This window comes from Melospiza georgiana, chromosome 3, assembly GCF_028018845.1.
Source record: "Melospiza georgiana isolate bMelGeo1 chromosome 3, bMelGeo1.pri, whole genome shotgun sequence".
Classification (NCBI taxonomy): domain Eukaryota; kingdom Metazoa; phylum Chordata; class Aves; order Passeriformes; family Passerellidae; genus Melospiza; species Melospiza georgiana.
The window spans coordinates 71,287,878-71,309,132 of NC_080432.1; the positions used below are offsets into that span (position 1 = coordinate 71,287,878).

At 37.8% G+C, this 21,255-nt stretch overlaps 1 protein-coding gene across 1 annotated transcript in view; it reads right to left on the reverse strand.

Moving 5' to 3' along the window:
• Positions 1–6,949: 6,949 nt before the first annotated feature.
• EYA4 (EYA transcriptional coactivator and phosphatase 4) overlaps positions 6,950–21,255 on the reverse strand; it is a 121,832-nt gene continuing 107,526 nt past the window's right edge. The window contains exons 13-19 of the mRNA XM_058019787.1: positions 20,488–20,577; positions 14,355–14,413; positions 14,088–14,248; positions 11,925–12,039; positions 10,048–10,169; positions 8,799–8,899; positions 6,950–7,030 (exon numbers count right to left, since the gene is read on the reverse strand). Coding sequence (XP_057875770.1) covers positions 6,950–7,030; positions 8,799–8,899; positions 10,048–10,169; positions 11,925–12,039; positions 14,088–14,248; positions 14,355–14,413; positions 20,488–20,577 — 729 coding nt within the window. The remainder of the gene's footprint in view (positions 7,031–8,798; positions 8,900–10,047; positions 10,170–11,924; positions 12,040–14,087; positions 14,249–14,354; positions 14,414–20,487; positions 20,578–21,255) is intronic.

Sequence of the window (21,255 nt, forward strand, 5' to 3'; positions counted from 1 at the left end):
GGATACCTTTTGGGGTGAGCAGTTCTTGACCTCTTGAGGCCCCAAATTAGCTGTTTCTTTTCCTCTGTGAATAGATGCCTCCCAGCTAGGATACCTGCTCCACTAAGAACCATCTTGGTTTAGGGAGGATATAGAAGCAACTCAGAATCACCAAAGCCCTGGGAGCTGAACTCTTTGCTCCCTGGGGGCTACACCCAGATGTGAGGCTGCCTCTGGGGCCATTGCCTCTCCCCAGTGGGATGGTGGCAGGCAAGGTTGTGGGGGGCAAGGTGAGGGGCCAGGTGAGTGGAGTGAGTGTCTCCCTGAGAAGGGACCTGTGCAGAACTGGCTGCTTCCTCTTTCAGCTGGTTATGGGGGTCAGGCGGCTACAGTGCATCTCTTTTGGCCACCAGGCAGTTCCATGTTGAACATTAATTACTGTGCTCCTCACCAAGACTATCCAGAGCTTGCAATAAATTCATTTTAGCTCACAGTGAGTAACTGGAGAGGTTGGGCTTTTCCCTCCATCAGCTGCCATGCATCAGTGGTCTGTGGTGATTATTGAGACTTGGACTGCATTTCATAAATCAGTGTGTATATGCCATTTGACTGGAACAGCCCTCCACACTTGGCTCCATTTTTCTGCCTCTCCCATTATTTTTCCTCCCTGTTTTGTTTTGCTTTTAAACATGAGTGATCATGAGGCACAGCTCTCATTAAGGGTTTCTGGTTTGCATGAGCTGCAGAGGTATAACACATGCTCCAGTCATGGCTTGTACCATAAAACCAAACGAAACAAAAAACTTTGCATGTGAGAAAGATATTGAGTTTGCTCCATTATCCAGGAGGCTCACAATACTACACATGATCTCCTTATGCTTTTTAATTTTTTTCTTTTTTTCTCTTATCTTTCCTCTTCCCCCCCCCACCCTGATTTTAGAAACATTACTCTTCACGATTGGACCAAATTAGAACCGTTTTGAGTCAAAAAAAGCTAAAAACCAAGACCAAGTTGAAAGCACAGAATAGGAGCTTGATATGTCAGCTGAGAGTCACAGGCACCAGACTCCTGCAATGGCTCAGACTGTTTTTCTGGCTGATGTGGTGGGCCCTTGATTCACTCTTTCTCTAAATATGACTAGAAATGTTCCATTCATTGACATTGGTGTGTGCACTCCCAAAACACATTTTGGTTTCAATGAGTCAACAATTTCTAATATTTTCCAAATAGCTCCAGTTGTTTCTGTTTTTTTTATGTAGAAAAAGTGTGTGCTTCCTGGTGAAGAGCACAGTAGTGTAGTAGTGTAGGAAACATGAATCACTTTCCATTTGCCTCTCTGCTGCACTTCTCATAGACACTATGAGAAAGGCAGAAAAATGGAATCTAATAAAGCTCCATTCTAGCCCGACTCCTTCATATAATTCCTATCAATCCTGTCCTTCATACCCTTCTGCTCTCATGCTTCATGTTCACTGAATTATGTGAATTTCTAATAGCCTAATTTCTAATATGTAAATTTCTAAAATGTTTAGATAGACGTCTGATCTCTAAATTATCCACGAAATTTGAGAAACATTTTTTTTGTGTACCAAAGGAGTTTCTTTGCTTGTCCACTTAAAAAATTGATTTCTGAAAATTTCTGGTGTTTTCTTCTCTTCTATCATTACTTCCCAACCTGAAAAACAAATTCTTCATTTTTTTATTAGTTATTTCAAGTTAGATATTCAGTCCTTTGAAAATTAGATCTTGAAATTTGTAGAGAAACTAACATGGAAAAACAAACTCGTGATGTTTTGATTTTCTCAGAATTACTTCTACTCCCTGGGCTTTTGGAAAATCAAAAAAGTTCAACTTATAAACATTTCCAAAATGTTTCAGAATCCATTATTTGAGAAAATTAATCAAGCAAGTCAACCCTAAAGTGCATTTTTCTGGAGGAGTTTCATAGATAATGGATAATGATGAAGAATCATTTTTGCACCCAAATGAGGAAGAGTCCACCCATAAATGTTCTCAGTATGATATTTTTGCTTTAGTTCATCACTGTGAACATCATGTGCAGGGTACAATGATAGCCATTTGGAGCACTGAGTTTCTCAGCAACGAGAAATGAAGGTAATGTTGTGCTATCACCCAATTTCTGACTACCTTTTATCTCACTCTTCTCAAACGTTACTGAATGAATGGTTCTTCTCTGGAGTCACATGCAAACCCATTTGGGAGACACTGTAAAACTGCTTACTATGGGTTTGTCTGCTCAGTAGATGACATTTCTTTGTATTTTGTCCACTTGATTTTTGACAGATCTTCCTTTTTGTTCTTAAAACAGAAAAGGCAGCAGATGGACAGACAGAACAGCTGTGTTTGTAAGAGACATGCTTTAATCTCACCCCATGCAAAGAAGTCCACTACTTACAAGCTGCTTCTTGTGGCTGAATCACTGTGGCTACCAAGGTTCTGCCACATGGTTCCCAAGATTGCAATGTCACATCTAAGTGTGCTGGCAATTCTGTGATCCCACTTTGGCCTCTGCTAGCAGACTGTGGAGAGGCTGACTCAAAATGAAATACAGCAACTCACTAAAATAATAAAGTACTGCTCTCAAAAACATTTAGAGTTTCACGAGGGCGATCTTCAACTGGACAGGCTACTTGCTCCTCAGTAGCCCAGTCTGTCTCCTGAACAACCCATGACCATAAAGGTATTAGCATAACATTAGTGAGTGAATGACATGGGGATTTAGATGCATACACTGCATGTCTATATCATCAAATTGTTTTTTCCTGTGTTTGGTCTCAAGGACACTGCAAGAGCTGCTAATTGTCTCTCAGGCTGCATGTGGAGCAGCAAGGCACAACCCACAGGTGAGCCAGTGTCTACCAGACCCATACATGGGCTCAGAGCTTCTCCAGGCATGAGCGACAAGGGCAGCGTGGATGTCAGAGTCCCAGCTCACACTGGGCTCCTGTAAGAGACACTGCATCTTTCAACCACAAACCAAACAACTTACAACATTGTATAGTGCAGAAAATGACACTTCCATGTGTGTTTATTGAGAAATAGTAAAGATGTACATAATTTTACAAGCTTTTAATTTTAATTTACATTTTTTCTTAAATTAGGTAGGCCCTAATAAACTATAATCTGCTAATACATGACAGAGACCCTTGGCTTCAAATCTCCAAAATGCTGCTATTGCTGGGATTTTGGCTAATGTCGCTTCAGCTCCTCTTCAGAGATAATAAATACCATATTCATTTACAGCATATGCCAGGTGTCAATCCTATAAAGCAGAGATGACTTTTGAACTGAAACCCTGGATCTGGATACAACTTCACTGCTAAAACCTAGTCTTCCTATCGTGGGTCAAGCCTATATTCTCCACAAACTGTGCAGTTCTGATGGGATGCAAGATTTCATCTGCCCCAAGATGAAGAGTGCTTGTATAGAGGACTTTGATTTGGCCTCATCTCCCTTGTCAATGCTTACACAGGAACACACTCTGCATCTGCTTCAGAGGCAAACACTGCTGCTCACACTGGATTTGGATGGGAACAGATCTGGGAGCTAGCTGCTACCTATATCTTTGTGCACCATATCCACAGGCATCTAAAAATATGTGTAATTTTTAGGTTTTTCTGCCCTCTTTTACTGAACTGCACAGAGTTATGTCTAAGATACTATCCCATGACTGTAATCACACAATATTTGTATTTTGCAAGCTGACCACTCAAATGCCTAATGAACATTCAGGTTCTGTATTGAGAACTGCTAGAGGCATTTATTCTGTTTCATTTGCCCAAAATACTTGCAAATGGGGGCTTATGCTCAATCTTGTTGTTGAGGAGAGGCTGAAGGGAAGGTAGTTTCTGATTAATATGCTTCTGAATTAAAATGCACTCAATGTCAAAGTGACCAACCTTCAGTTTAATCTTCTTAGGCCCATCTGGAACAGTCTGGTGTGCCTGTTTCTGCCTTGGTTATTTTCTCCTCTGTATTGTTCATGCAGGAAAATATATCAGACTAATTTCTCTCTACAAGACAGGCATGTACTACACAATTTTATTTAAAGATAAATAGCAAATTTTGCTTAGCAAGAGGGTATTCATTCTCTGAAATTTTGTTTTAGGGTTTTGGTATTGCAAAGCCTTTTGAGCTACATCCTTGAATTTTTTTTGGATACGTGTTTGTGTGGATTACTTGTTTTAACAATTAACTCCTGCTATGGTGGCACATAGAACCTTGTCATGCTCTGTAAAAGTTCCATCCTTTTGCCTCCATCTCCTCTCTAGAAGTCCATATATTAATTGAGCCATATCTGCCACAGAAAGCTAAGCACAACTCCAAAGAAGGCACTGCAAACCTTTAATAAGAACCAACGGCTGTTGCTGGGCTACTTTTTGTTCTTTCATTTGATTAGGAAAAGAACACTGAAAAGCTGAACAAATAACTTGAGAAATAATATTACTTCATGCATTTAAATAACAATATGACATGTCAAAAAAAAAAAAAAAAAAAAAAGAAGAAGAGAAAAAAGCTAGTTAACCAAACAAATTTTTTGTTTCATCACATCTTTTACATTGAGATTTTTATGTAATGCTGGAACTTGAGAATAGGTTAAAATTCTTTTGCATTCCAGTAGAAACACTTTTTTTCCCACCTGAAAAACTGAAAAAGCTGTACTACACATTTTTATGAAATGTATTTCCAGGTACTGAAAATACAAAGAAGGTATGCATAATTATTTTTGTTTTGGACACACAAATCTATCACCCAAATATCTACCTAGTCTACAGTGATATGTGGTGAGTCTCATGTGATGGCTTTAAACAGCCCAGTGATAAAAAATTATTGTTAGTTTGTTGTGTGGTGACTTGTATATCCAGTTCCAACACAGCAATGAAATTTGTTTTTATGAATTTATAGAGGAGTTTCACCTTGGACTCATAGCGGCTCTGGGCTTTCACCTACCAAGTAACTTTGTTAAAAACCTCAACAAAGTTTAAATGAGCAAAGTTACTGCCTGGTAGCTATGGCCTGTGATGGCTTCAGAGCACAAAGACAGAGGATTTTCACCTCAGTGCTGACTAATGTGCTCGTGCAGGCATCCTGGAGTTTGCCTTTAACATCTTCTCTGGCAAATACCTCTTCACACAGTCAGTGCACATTCAGCCTCAGGTGTCTCCACATACAGCGTTAAAATTTGAAAAAGTAGTTTCCACCTTCTGCCATGAGAGATGAGCCACTTGCTGCTATTGCAGAGTGCTCAAGCTGCACATGGAACATTAAGGGCCCTATGTGCAATATGGATCTTGCTCATTTTCCATATGGCAGCACGTTCAAAACTTGCAAGGTAATTGCTGCTGTACAGACCATAACTTTCAATAGAAATTATGGAAGTTAAGGTGATATATTTCTCAATGTTTCTTCATGAAAATCACCTCCTTATCCTCTCCTCAGATGCCTGACATGCTATTGAAATTTCTGATACAAAAACATTTAGGGTTGTCCCTGTGTAATTGTGTCGAGCAATCAAAAATGTATGAGAAAAATCATGCTGACTCAAAACAAAATACACAAAAATGTGGAACAGAATGGAAAAGCTACCAAAGTGCTGTTTTCTTTACCAAAGTGGATTATTCTCCTGAAGTGGCCAATGCCATCAAGCCAGCAATTTCAGCAGCTTGTGTTGATCCTGAATATGCTAAATGTAGCATCATTTCCACATCTGACAAATAAGAGCTTCTTTAGTAATTTTTAATTCCTAATGAACTTGTGTTTTATTCCCCATCTGGGATTAACTCCACATTTTCACCTTCCAGTAATGCCACCTGAACATTTTGTCTGCTGGGTGGAACTTTGCTCTGCTATACACAGCAGATGCACTCACTATATGGCTTTCAGTGGACTCGGTAATTAATGAATATGGCTCTTAGTTCTCTTGCTGGAGAATCAAGAAATGATGCTGAAGGTGTTAAACACTATTTATTCTTTTACCTTTCCAAGTAGCGGTCCCCAGTATCAACCTCCCAATATTTTCTTAACTTTTCTCAAAAAATCAGTGGAATTATTCAGAATCCAAATAAAAACACAAACTTTCCTTTATTATTTTTTCTTACTGCAACAAATACTTAAATTCTTTGGTGCAGCCCTGCTCTTTGATTTCTTTGAATTTCAAATTTGGTCATGTCAAAAATTATCACAAAGGTTTTTTTGTTTATCTACAGAGTTTTTAACCAAAATTACATTATAACACACAAACACAGTCTTCTCTTTAAGGCACAACACATCATATGCACATTCTGTTTGCCAAACTTATAAAAGAGACAATATTATATAACCCTTTCCCTCCCCTACCCCCACCCCAAAAAAAAAAAGAAAGAAAAATTGCATCCACTTCCAAAATCAGCTGCTAATAAAGTCACAGTAAATTATTTTCATCAATAATTTACACAAATTACACGTCTAGACAGGATTGTCATTATACAGTCTGAGTGCATTCCAATTCAGATTTTTTGGGTTAGGTAGGCTAAAGTCTGGTTCAAACCTCAGTGCTGAGAATATATCCCATTTTGAGGAATGTTGTTGAACACCACCTTGTTGGCTGGAAAATGCGTTTTGGTGCTTTGCCAGTTCGAGTCCTTTGTTCACTCCTGTCAGGGCTCACTTGGTGTGTACCAGCAACCTCCACAGTTTCAATTCATTTAAAAACGTTGCATATATAAGACCATAGAGCTTTCTTACGTAGCACTAATGCTTTAACTCCATTCAGCAATCTGAATTCTTCAGTTTGGAATTTTGAATTCCAAATATTTCTTCCCTTCTTAAGACAATTCATATGTGTAAAGCCAGAGGCATTGAATCACACATAAAAATTCAGTGTACTTGAAATATGAATACATATATATATATATATGTATGTATATATATATATGTATATATATAAGGATCACCAGCTTTAGAACACAGTTACAAATACTCTAGTTCCAGTGCTTGATGGAGAGCCAAGAGGTCCGAATGACTGGATATCCTCCAGAAAGGCATGTTGTGCTGTGTTTGTTAGAGGAGGGAAAAGGTCAGGAAAGATGAACTCTGTGACACAGGGAGGCACACAACGATATGACACACAAGGACAATTAGATATTACCAGCTCCTATCTTACACCACTGTGTTTCTGGATTGATTTTTGCTGTTCAAGTACTGACGAAAGTCAGACCAAAATAGATCTGAGCTTAGCAGATCAAGTGAAGTTAAAATAATTAGATGATAGCCTTTCTTAATAGTTTCTTTGGAAAATGCCTGTTACTTAGTAAGAGCTACTTGCTTGTTGTTAGCACGCAAGCCCATACAAAGGAGCATCAACTGGAAGTCATTTGATGCTCCATTTATTTGACTGCAAAATACTGACTAATCATTTAAAGGACTATACCACTTCCATCAAAAGATGTTTCTCACTCAACACTTCAAAATAGAGCTGAATTAGATTTTTTTCTCCATCCAGGCAGAAAAAGAAATATCTTTGGATAAGAAAATAACACATTTCTAGTTTAAGAAAAGATAATTTGTATTGCAGAAAGCATCATTGTCTGTGAGAGATGCAGGTACACACAGTATTCTCTTTCAGTAATTCATCAGAACAGAGAAAAACAACATACCTCCATGGTGTGTTTAGATCTATTTGAAATGTGCTATATTCATCCATCTCTCTGAATTCTACATCTATCCATGCAATATAGCCAATGTTAAGGAAAAAGCATGCCCAATCAGAAAGCCCACAATCCAACCACCACTGTTTAGCAAAAATTATAAAGGACCCATCACCAGTACTGTACCTATATTAAGGAACCATTTGGAATGAGCATTTTGATTATTTCCATTTTGTTTCCACTCCAACTACAATGCTAAGATAGTGCTTAATTTTGCTACATCTAGCACAACAAAATTTACATAACTGGTCCTGTACAGACATTGTGAGGAAAAAATTCAATTTCTGCACACTTCCATGGGTTATATTGGGAAGTACAGCACAAATTACTAATTTGATGTTTCTGAACATTAAAAACTTCTTTGCTGAAATTAGACTTGAATCATCATGAGGAAACTAGGAAACAGTTCTTTTTTGGAAACACAGATTTGATGCACAATCTCTACATTGTGTTCTTTTTCCTTTAGCAGATATGTCTTTCTTGAAGCAAATTACATTTTTATTATATTTGCCCCAGTAAACTATGGATCTTTATCTATCTTAGCAAAAAAAATTGCACAGTCCTTTAGATGTTTCCACATTCTCTGTAACACTTCTCTTGAAACATTCCCAATTTCAGCATTTTAAGAAAAACACACCCCCAACCATAATATCATATCATAACCCTTTCTATCTGTTCTGTCTTTTAATTTGCTTGAAGTTTGTCAGACATTTTTTTTCTGCATTATTTTTCCATCTGTTTAAAAAATAATTTATTTGTTTTGGGTTTTTTTTTCTTTCCAAAGTGAAGCAAAGCAAATGCTAGAATCCAAATGGTTCATTTTACTCTAAATGCTGATCTCATCATGCTCTTGTTGGTTTGCATCTGTGGACTGAAATTATTTGTCATTTTGTGCAACACTGACAGAAATGCAAACAGAAAGGCTTGCATTAGTAGCTATGTATCACACCAACATTTCAGAAGACAGGTTACCTTTTTTGCTGCCTGTTCTTCTTCTACACCATCCCCAATTACAACATACACTACTTTTCTGCCAAACCTTTGCATTATTCGTTCAAAGCAACTTTCTTTTCCTGGAAGATAAATGAGATAAGAGTTCAGAGTGAAGTTACCTGATTAGCTGCATGTTCCTCATCTCGGCCATCTCCAATCACAACATAAGTTATGTTAGTGCCAAATCTGGACACTATACGCTCAAAACAGCTCTCTTTGCCTGAAAAACAATGCACTGTTTATTCAAACTATCAAGTGAGTTATGGTGAAGCCTTACAGAGGGTTTTTGCAGTGGTAAGACATTGCTACTACTACTTTTAAGTTCCCAACCTTGGGATTTAGAGCCAAATTTGGTAAGAAGCAATGTATTCCCTTAATAACACATTTCAGGTAAAACTAGGTCTCTTAATCATTACAGGAAAGCCACTAAGATGAAGGAATTAGCAGCACTGTAAAAATGAATAGGTTAGCAAATGAATAATTGAATTTAAATATTTCCTTATGATTGTAATAATATTCTTACAAGGAAAGTAGAAATTTTAATTCTAATGTATCTGCAACAATGAATGATGTAGTAATGAAAAAACGTAATTAAATGATGACTGAGGTAATAGTTCTGCCTGCCACTGCTAGAATATGCACTGCTTTTTCCCTTGTGAAAATAATTTATGAAACATATTGCAATGCTTTTGTCAATGAAGTGACGCATTCCATGCTATAAAGGTTGTCATGGATATAGATATGAAGCATTCCTGAACTGATGATTGGTAAAATTTGCAAAATTATCAGTCACTGTATGCTGCATCACATTTCACAGGGATGCCTGCTTTTCTTGGTTTACAGTTTTGCATGCAATTTCCGTAAGCCATACATTTCCAAGTCATAATGCACAAAAGGGACACAGCTGTGAACAGAATGGGGAAGAGCCCTTTTGTTATCCAGCAGCACAGGTTCTGTCAGAAACAGCTGCCATTCCCAGCACTGACATACCATGGCTCAGGAAAAGGTTTGTGAAGCTTGGCCTGGCTTGCATAGAGCTGAAGGTCAGAGCAGAGGCTAATTTAACAGAATATCTTCTCAGATTTGAATTCACAAAAAACTTATCTTCATTCTTTTCTGCAAGTTTTTTGTTTTCTGGACCATACTGAGGCTTTTAATCAGCATCTCTACTCCTTTAAGCATCACTGAAAATAAGGTGAATTTGGAATTCTTTGACATAAACACATCTGAACACATGCAACGCCTAAATCTTGTAACTAAAACTGCTAAGTGTCAGTGAAGTGTTTTGGAATACATCCATTACTGGGGGAAAAAAAAGGTAATGCATTGTAGTGGATGAAAGAATGGATGAAAGAATATCTTTCTTACCTATTTTGGTTGCACTGTATATATTTTCAATAGGAAAAGCTCCACCTAAGCTGTATAGTAGAACTTTTGCAAGTGCTGGGATAAGCTGGGTTGTTGTTACCAACACATTCACACAATTACTCCTAAAATGAGAGAAACAGTTTAAGTTTAAATAGTTTTAAAACAGGACCCAAATGTTGATGAGGTGAACCAGCTGTGGAGAGCATATTAAGGATCCCTCAATATTTACTTCCATTCACACAGTAGAGCTGCTCAGCACCATCACTTACAGAAAATGTACATAAAACCCCTAGTGAAAGCCTTTAAAATTATGTAGGCCCGATTTGTAGGAAATATTCCACACTGGCTTATAAAGAATCAGGTCTTTGAAGAGGGGTCTAGTAAAATACAGATATTTAATATAGATAAATACAGATATTTAAGACCATCAACAACCTCCAAAACAAGTTATTTGAATGCTTTGAAAGCGTAATTTTCATGCTGGCAATTAATTGTCAGCAGCTACCAGCAAAATAAAAGAGTCTAGATAATATAGAAACATAATTTGTTACTCTTTTATCTATCTTTTATCTAGACTTTTCTCCACAATGGCATTGCTTTCTTCAAGTTTCAAGAGTAAGAATATCTCTGAAGAGAGGGAGAGATAAGAATGATCATGTAAATAAGCTAGCACTGAGTGGTGAGGATGGAAACTTGAATGGAGAAGTTGTGCAGGCCAGAGAACTCAGAGCTGAGCTACTTCAGGCCCTCACAGGCTGGAACATGACCATGATGTGGACATGGAGCTGAAAGTAAATGCTTGTGAGCTTTCCTCCTGGCATTTCCACAAATTCCAAGCAAGACCCCAGGCTGCTAATTTCACCTTTATGTATCTCAATTTCCTGTTATAACATATCAGGAATGTTTAGCTGACTCACAGGTAGCTTCTGAAGGTTTACAGTTGTACAGTTACTTGAAGACATGACAAAAGACTATTGTTTAACAATCCTGAGTGAAGGATAACAGTCTTCCAGACTCGTCCACCAATGCTCAACTGCAAAAGTCTCTCTGAAGAGTAACAATTCAGAAAGAAATGCAGAGCTAAACACAACAGCTCACACAAATTTGTTACTTTTTTCCTCCTGAAGTGCTTCACACATTGTTAAATAAACAATTAAGAGATAAGCATATTGTAAAAGTTGTTATGTTGAAATTGTTTTTGTGTCTTTCCAAGTTTGTTCTTTCCACTTGACACTAAGTCTTTTTCCAGACATGATCAGAAAGCAAGATGACTTAATGTTGCTCTTTTTTGTGGTTTGAAACTAGGTTTTTTTAGGATTTCTGGTAAGATACACATTGCATTGCTTACTAAGCAGCAGCAGGGTTCACAGTTTTATTGTTTCAGAGGAACAATACGTTTTATGTTTCAATATTGGGAACTCAGACTTTTAGTCAAAAGTGATTTTTGCTCTTGTGAAAACTTAAGATTTATACTAAGATAAACTGGTTTGCTTGGAAGGACAGAAGAAAAATGTCCTTATGTTACGGTATCTGTACAGTATTTAGGTAGCACTGCAAATAGGCACAAACACTGAAGGACAGAACAGAGAGCTGTGGAGTTCAGAGAATGCTGTCCACAAGGCAATAAATTAAAAGCTGCTACAGAATTCTACAATACACTTTAAATGTACACACATTTGAGATGACATTTCATACTATCTTCAGTAAATGCTGGAATCAGGATAAATTAAACCACTTTCCACTTTTTCTGTGTCCTACTCAAAAGTCATAGTAGACCTGTTCTGTTCTTTAAAGGCACTAATTTATTGTAATCTAAAATGTAAAAAATATCCATTACATGTCTAGAAACTTTTTTTACAGCAGACTCAGATACATACCTTGTGCTGATAATTGATAACGATTTAAGTGCATTTGTAAGCCAGGAGTCTGTCAGAGCTTCAATCTCTGCTCTTAATTGCAACCATGCATCTCTTTTAGCGGGACCCAGGAGTCCTTTAATGTAAGAAAAATGAGAAAAAATAGAATTAAATTCTATATCAGATGGGGTTTATGGTCATTGTTTCTATTTTAAATTCCACTACAACTTGAAAAAAATATCACATAGAAAATCTATTGTCTTCAACGACCAGGAAATTGTAGATTTTATTTGTACTTCACCATAGTAAGGAATGTCAGATAGTATTTTAGATAATAATAATAATTAGTTGCATTTCTTTATGTATCAGGCTGCATATCAAAGTATTCCTTTCAGAAAGACATATTTTTAAACCAGCTCTTCCCACATACCTTATTCTGAAATTATCAGAGGCAGTGAAAAGGAGATCCATGTCATTGGGTGAAGATGGTCACCAAAGAAGATACTTTAGAATAAACTGTTTAAAACTGCCCTACTTATGACTCTGCAGATAGTACACATACAAAAATACATTTGTTTGCTGATGGCATGCTCTTTCTGTCCTGTTGTAATTGGCTCCTTTTACAGCATTTAGAGCCTGAAATGGCTGCACATCTTATGTTCTCATATCTCAGTTGGTTCTTAAAAGATGGTCCTCAAAAATCTCTTTTTGGGTATAAATTGTCAGACGTTGAAAAATACCCAGCCTATTGAATGTTGAGACATGAATTTGCTGGAACCAATGTATTTTAAATGTAGATTTGGAAGAGCAGGGAAATAGGCTTCCTGAACTTTAGTATCCCTCTTCTCTTTCACACCCTGCAAGTGATGATGACTGTCTTGAAAAATCAGAAGTGAAATAATCTAAAAATAAATGGATTGATCTTGCCTTCTGATAATTTCTAGCAGCTCTTTTGAAATAAACAAATACAGATAAGCTACAAAAATCATTAAAAAGGCTAAGATGTGGAGGATGACTGAAGAAACCTGCCCATTAAGGATGGCTTATATTTCAGATGCAGGATATGTGGGAGACAATAAAAACCTTAATCCAGTGCACCACATTTCTGCACTCTATTTGCAATGTTTTGTTCCTCTCAGTGTGTTTCCCTGTGCTATGCTCTTGGACTTGTTCTCTAATCACTGTTAAAGGTTTTATGAAATGCAGCAGCTTCAGAATCTTAGATGCATCAGGAGATAAAAGAAAACCCAGTAAACTTTTGGTTAACACTGTTTCAAGAATTATTAATATGTAACAACTCTATTCACAACACCAATGAAAGGCAAAGTAGGGCAAGTGAAAGTCAGCCCTCTACTACCACACTTTGGTCGTATCGCTTCACCCTGTGGTGAGGAAAGACCGAACTTCTGAGAGTGAAAATACGTGACTGTAGCAATTATTGAAGACTTTTAAGTATTCTCTGTTCCCACAGTCTATTGTTGAGGGGGTCAGCTGGCACATTTCCCTCCCCAGAAGAAGGTTGGCTGTCTCTGCAAGGCACACAGGACTATCCAGGACAGATTCTTTTGGCTCTGCTGCCTGATTGCCTACAATTTACTGGTGCAGACATATGTGAGTCCATGAATTAAAACAGTAACAGCAAAGTTCTTGTCCCAAATGAGATTTGGACTGATTGGAGACAAAATTGCATAAGCTCCAGAGTCAACAAAAGGGGCTATTGGCATGGCAGTGATAGAATTCTCTTGCATCCACTGGTGAAAACAGACTAGCAGGTACCCAGCAGAAATTTTAGGCAACAGTGTTGTTATCAACCAGATCATGAAAATGTAGGATGGAAATGGCCATCCACAACCAATTTGTGCTGTGAAACTATACAATATCTTTCTTAGAACAACAGCAAATCTGAAGTAGTCTAAGTGGTTCAACAAATCAGCTGGCTCTGAGGGAGGAAAATGGGCTCTGTGGAAGCTAACTGGGAGCTTGCTTTGTTTCCCCAACTGCATTTGGCCTGCAGAAGAGCATGTGGCTTTGCCTTTACAGTCAGTAGCTTTCAACAGCCATTGGTTCAGTCATATCACTCTCCATTCCCTCTGTGGCTTCCCAGGCTCCTTCCCTGGGTGCAGCTCATCACCATGCAGCTTAGACTGATCAGCATTCAAAGCTGGTTTTGCTAATTGAACTCACCTCCTATGTTGTTCTTGTAAGTATTATACAACTCTTTTACTCTTCTGTAACGGAAAGCCAGCTTCCTCATCCAGTCAACCCCTCCTCTTACACCTGTTGGCAGACAAAGGTTTGCACTACTTGCAGCTGCATGGAAGCCATCAGTTGCAAAACTGTAGGTACTGCAAACACCCAAAATACAGTAAAAATAAATACAATGTATTCCTGTAAATGCTCAAATTATTTCATCTTTAAAAAAGATAATAAAAAAATATTTCTGTATCTTACCTTAGGTCTTGTCCATTATCATCTGAAGAAACATCATCTATATGAACTTGATCACATTCCTGTTAGAAAGCAAACAAACCCAAATGACAAATCCATCTTATGAGAGAGTGCAATCACCCTTCCTGGAAGTGTCTAAAAGTTGTGTGGATGTGGCACTTGGGGACACGGTTTAGTGGCGAGCACGGTGGGCTGGGCTAAGGGTTGGACGAGGGGATATTAGAGGTATTTTCCAACCCGAACCACTCTGTGCTCACCGCAGGCTCAGTACAGAAGAAAGGAGCAGTGCAGGCACTGGCTGCACCAGGAGGTGGCAGCCTGTGCACACCCACAGTTTCCTACTGCCATCACTTTTAAACTTCTTCAACTTCTACCCAGTATGAATCACTAAACAGACCTTTAAAAAAAAAAAACAATATGCAATTTTTGGGGTGATTTTTAGGAGTAAAATTTTCTGAATTGTAAAGCCACCAAAATTATAAGTCTCATTTACAGCCTTCCTAGTATGCCAATACTTGAAAATCACATAAACCTTATTTTCCCACTCCCTCAAAGCAATTGATAGTGAACCTCAACAGGAGTAAAACTTATGTTAAGTAGTTTGGACACTTATCAGGTTCTTATTTTAATTTATGTGAGTGCCTTTGGCTGGAAAATCACATATAATCAGCAATCCTACAGAACTTGATTATTTCCTGGCTTTGGAAGGGATGGAAAGAATTTGAGGGAACTGAGGGACATTGGAAATATGAATTCCCCTCCAAGACAGCCTCATAATTGGGCAGCTATCAAATCTCCTTATCTGCACAGTGGTTAGAGCACAAAGATAAGAAACTGTGGTGATAAAAAGTACACATATAAGCTAAGCTATCATGCATTATATAATTGCTTTCAATAGTTGCTGGAACTAACATCTTAACCCAAAGACACACCTGAAATTCAGTGTCCATTTAAGTCAGCCCTTAATTCAGGCTCTCTGTGACATGCATGGGTATGTCCTTCTAGGTTTCCAGTCTTTGCCTCGTTACAGTGGTAAATTGTACAGATAAAGGATAAATCTGAACAGAGGAATGATTTCCAAATGTGTAAGACACAAGTTCCTAGAGTGTGAATTTAGGGAATTATCATTTCATCTTTCTACTTTGTTTGCTTTGCAATGAGCAAAAGCTTAAGAGACTTCTACTCGCATGAACTAGGCTGTTTCAAGAGGCAATTATGTATAAAACAAATACCTATAATTCAATTTTCAAATACATAATTTCATTGCATCATACAAGCAATCATAATCTAAAATATTGGGCCAAAGCTAAAAGAAAGAGTTACCAAGCTCTCCTTATGTGGCTTATTCCATTAAGATAGGATAATAGAGCTGTGTTCAAGGAACAGGAATGAAGCATTCTTTCCTTCACTGGAGGAATAAATTGTTTTAAGTCAGTCTGAGGAGATTATCTTGAGCTGTAGAATATTTTTAAGAAGCTATTTTTGGATGTAAATAGCAGATGAAGAGAGAAAATAAAGGGAATGTGGCAGCTGAAATAAAAGATTATTTTCTTTATCTTTATTCATCATTTATACTCCAGGAAAAAAATGGAACTATGCTTCACCCAGTGTAGGATAGGAACTCAAAAATCAGAAAAAAAGCCTATGGGAAAAATTCTGACTCTGTATTTTGCAACATCTGGGCGATATCTGGCTTCCTAATCACATTCACAGATTTCCTTGGAACTTGTAAAAGTATTAAGTTTAAAAGTTTAAAATCTTGTGGATATGAAGGTATACTAATTAAATGAAAAGCATACAAAAGCCTTGATGGATCAGGAGTGTCTGTTGATGTTTAGGTTTTGTTAAGCCTTTCAGCTACATTGTTCCAGCCTTGAAAATTCTAGGTAAATGTTCTGCTGATAATTTCATTATTAAGTTAAATATGAGTGGGCGGCAAAGGCTCAACTGTTTAATTTTTTTTTGTCTCACAGTTGGTTCATTGTGGTTCTGTGACTGACTCTGGAAACAGGATGAAGGGACCATGCAGTTTTCTGATTACTCATCCCCTTGTCTCTGCAAGAAGGTTGTTAGTATAGGAGTTAACTTAAAGTTATATAGGAGATCAAACCCAACAGCATTCTCCAACTTCCTCTTTATCCCCCTTCCTTTTCTCCTCTGGATCTATGGGTCATCTCCTCTGTACACGCTGACAATACACATTTTCTGACCATCAAACAAGCTCATGTGCCCATCACTCTTTTTTTTTTTTTTTACTTTGTTTTCTTGTTTACTTATCTACTTCAACTAAAATGTTTACCTTTTACAAATTCACTTACATTGTGTGGAAAAACCTTGCTATTAAAACAAAAAAAAAAAGCAGATCGTTTGAGCAGATTTGAGATAGTTCTCTACTTTTCTCAAAAGAAACAGGAAACTGGTGGCACAGCACTACATCTGAGTTTGCCTTTAAATGACACTAAAGAGTTATGGGAAAGAAAGCAAGCTCTTTGTCAACTTAAATATTAAGGTAAAATAATTTTCACATCAGCTACAGTACTGGTTAAGCTCAAGTCACAGTGGCTGTCAGTGCAATGTCAGAACTAAGAAACAGAAAAATACATTTCCTGTTAGAGCAAATGCAGGAAAGTAATCTAAGTACAGTATCTAGCTTTTGTTTGAAGCAATACTAATTAAAATTATATCTGAATGCAGCCAATTCTTTGCAGCAATTTTTAGAGCCTGAAAATTTAAGAGTAAAGAATAAATACATCATCCATAAAACTTATCGTCTTGGACCAGACAATTCCTTCATTATCCAGTAAAAGCACTGACTTACCAGGCTGAACACAAAACTGCACTATGCTTTCTTAGGCTATACCGAAAAGCCCTTTTAATATATATGCTTCAGTCTCTCTTAAAACTAGTCTTACCTGCCTCCCAAATTTTGAGAGTTACCTAAATCTTATTTTTAATTTCTAATTTCTATTTCTAGTGAGAAAAAAAAAAAAGGACAAAATCTCCTTTAAAGTATGATAGGATAATGATGAAAATTGAAATATAATTCAGTTTGTTTGAAATGAATACTCTTTCTATTCATTGACCTGAGAGTGGAGAGGAATAATTGGAAGATTCATGTCTGAATTACTACTTGCAATTTGGAGAAATTGTTTTTTTGGTGTGCATAATACGCCTTACCTAGTATGTATTTACCTATTATACATTTCTAAATGCTGTCTTAGAATTAATACTGAGATATGAAGAAAACCTCAGTTTTATTCCTTACCTGGCTGAAAAGAGAATGCCTTAGTTTGGCCATTATTATAAATCTGAGTCCCATCCCTAAGCATTGTTTAGGCACATGAACTTTCTGGAACACCAGACTCCTATTTTCATGGCAAAACACCAACTGCCCTCCCGAGTGGAACTTCTCAAGCTAACTAAAATTTATACCCTGAGAATGCAGTAGCTGGAGAAGAGCCTAGCCTGAAATAAAAGTGCAGCTTGGCTGATTAGAACATGGGTTACTGGGTCAGCAGGGAGTGTCTCAGCAGATCGGAATTCCTGCATCAGCAGTCGCTGCAGCGACACGGATTTGCATAGAAGAAGGAAAACTTTCTTTTTGCATGTGATAACTTCAATAACTTGGTTATTATTCCTAGAACCTGCCATGCAGTGTTTGTAAGCAAGAAAGACAGGAAAAAAAGAAAGTTTAGAGATGTAGGGACTGGAGTAAATATCACAGGTACACAGGTTCAGTAGTACTTCACAGTTGTCACGTCCAGAGCCACGAGGTTAACTGTGGGCTGAAGATGAAAGCAAGACAGAAGGCGTGGGACCTGAGGGCTCACCACTGAAAAAGTGACAAGATGAACGGATAAGCAATCTGTCTGCCTAGGAAATAAAGGCCTGTCTCATTTCCTCCAGTGAGAACTGAAGGTCTCATGTCTTGATGGCCACGATCATCAGCAACTCAGCACTCAATTCTGCTCCCCTGGGGGAGGACAGAGAGAGGAAGACAGAGAAAGAGAGATGGGGAGAGGAGGGGAGATGAGGGAGAGAACCAAGTCAGACTGTGGGAATTCTCAGAATTCATTACACTTTCATGCAGATGCACTTTAATATTCAGTAATGGCCATGTGCTCGGCAAACAGATTTAAAGAGACATGTTTATCCATCAGCATAATAAAGGCTGCCTCTACATGCTTGGGCACTTTATCTTTTTTGCTAAGAAGATAGAAAATTCCTGGTCTTCTCACACACAGAGAAATGTATGCGTACAACTCATTTCAGCACATGAACTTTGGAATTTTGGTAATTTTGTAAGAGAGTTGGTTTTGAGGCCAAGATGAATTCTGAGCCATAAAGTACAAAATTTCTTGTAGAAATTGAGATTATTAAATATATATATAAATTGCTTTTAATCAAATCAAACTGATTGATTTACGAGACTCTCTGAGACAGTTCCCAAGTACTATTTTTTTATTCATCTAAAGCTGGGAACTGTTCAAGCTCTGGAATGAGCTGGCATATGAGTTTTTGGACAGGGGTATTAAAACCATCCTATGAAGATTAGCCAAAGGGTAATGATCCACCTATGACAGCTGAACTTATGAATCTACAGACAAAATAAATAATGAGAGAAAGGAATGAAGTTTCAGTGGCCATAAGTAAGAATAAAGAAGTCTGGAAGGAGGGCAAAGCTCCATTTTGCTGAACTCTTCTGCTTGAACTCAGCACAACATTGAAGAACAGATTCTACAGAAAGGCTTAAATTTCATTCATGCCACATAAACTCTGAACATGCAGGAGCAAAGGTCTGCTAAAAAGAAATTTAAGAAATGTTTTGAAAAATTTATTTGGAATCTCTCCCTGGTACAGGGCACCAGGAGACATTCACTGAATGTACTTGCATTGTCAAGAGAGGCCTCGATAACTGCAATAAAGCACACACTGAGAAAGGCATGTCCAGGGCTTTACTTGCTTTGGTTTCTGCTGCTGCAAGGAGGAAGTGCAGGTCAGGTGTGGAGTGAAGTAGATTCCAGTTTCTTGACTTAAAAAGAGCTAAGAATCAATGAGATCTGCAGGGGATGATGAAGACAACCACAAACTGGTACCTTCTGGTTTTCTTACTACCTACTTGATGAAGGGACAAAAGACAAAATTTACATCCCAGTGGATGGAAAAATTTTACTTATCTTTATTTTGTCTATTCAGTCACCAGACACCTTTCTCTGGGATTCAAAATAAAACCTTGAAGTCTTCCAGCTCCCATTCGTGGCAAGTATCTGTCCATGGAAGGAAGTCTGGGATCTACTCTCAGTATGAAAACAACCATTTTAGACCAGCAGAACGTCTGAAAAACCCCTGGGTTAATTTGAAAACTGTTTTTCACCCCGTGCCTTGACACACATGGTTGTAGGCTGTCACTGTCTATGTTAATAGATCTGGGTTCTTAAGAGTGAAATAAGAAGCCTGTGAAGCTCAGCTACAAGCCTGCTCCCAGACCACTGTCCCTGTGAGAGTCCATCCATGTCCTTTGACAGGTGAGCTGCCCACCTGCCAGAGGGCACTTCCTAGGTCTCCTTCTGACCAATTGCCAAATTATATTCCCTGGGTAGATTGTGACAATACATTGATTGCCTGGTTACCTTGGGAAGAGAAATCACTGATCAGAACATCTATCACAGTCCCAGCTCTCTGATGCTGCTTTCTTTGAGGTAAATGAAGAATATTCTACATTTCAACAAGTAACACAGCCCTGTAGCCAAAAGGCTGCCTAAGAGAAGAACATCTCTTCTGGTCAGATGAGGGCACCCATTGAAAGCAAATGAACATGGAGAACTTCAAGAGAAGAACGTGAGGCATACATGTTGCCATCCTGGAGATGACAGCAGACAGCTTTTCACACATGGAAACCAAAAAAGACGGACAAAGAAAGGAATGGGTACTTTGCAGATTCTCTCTCACTGAGTTTCACAGAAGGACTCTGGGGGCACCAGAAGTCAGTGCCACTGGATAACCTCTCTCTGATCAGAGTATGACAAACCCAAAAACTACACAGGCAGAAATGTCGCACATAATAAACACTAATGCACAACAAAGCCACTAAGTTAAAAATCAGGAATACTGGTGCTAGCATTCCTTTGATTCTTACCTCTAAATCATTAAAAAATAAATGTGTGTCAGCAAGATTAAAAATCATTTCTTCCATTCGTAGTCCAAGGGTCACTGCCATGGGTGGATCCTTAAAAAACAAAAAAACAAGATCAGCTATTACATACTTCTAACTTATATAAGAATTACTTTAAAAAATTATGTATATAAAGTGTTTTGAAAAATTAACACTGTTAGAAATTTCCCTGAAATCCTTTCAGTAATAAGCTATTTTAATATAATGCTGCAATAAGACACTGCTAAACCTCTGTCTGTGAGAAAATTCAGAGAGCTGTGGATGTTGAAAAATCAAATGTTTTAAAGCTGAGCAATTTGCAAACTGGCTGAACTGACAGGAAAACATCTGGTGGCCATAAACGTACACATAAATATAAACATAAAGAAGTATAAAGAAGACTGGAAATAGGGATGGCACTTTTCATAAAACATGTATGCAGGAACATATTTTTCTGGGAAAAGCATATATAAGTTTGTTGTTTGCTACAGATCCCTTCATTGCTGGTGAAACACAGAAACACTGTCCCTGGATAAGATTAATTCAAATTGTTGCATTTGTTTGTAGGTCGTCTTTCACACTCTCAAATTGCTCTGCCTCCGCAAGACACCACAAATCTCCTGATCTGCAATAACACTGTCTGAGAGCATTAAGCATACAGCTAAGGCAAGGTAATGAATTCAAATTTTCTGGGTTTGCTAGGAGAGAGGTAAAGCAGATTTGTGTTACCTTCCAGTTGGTTTAGAGCAATGG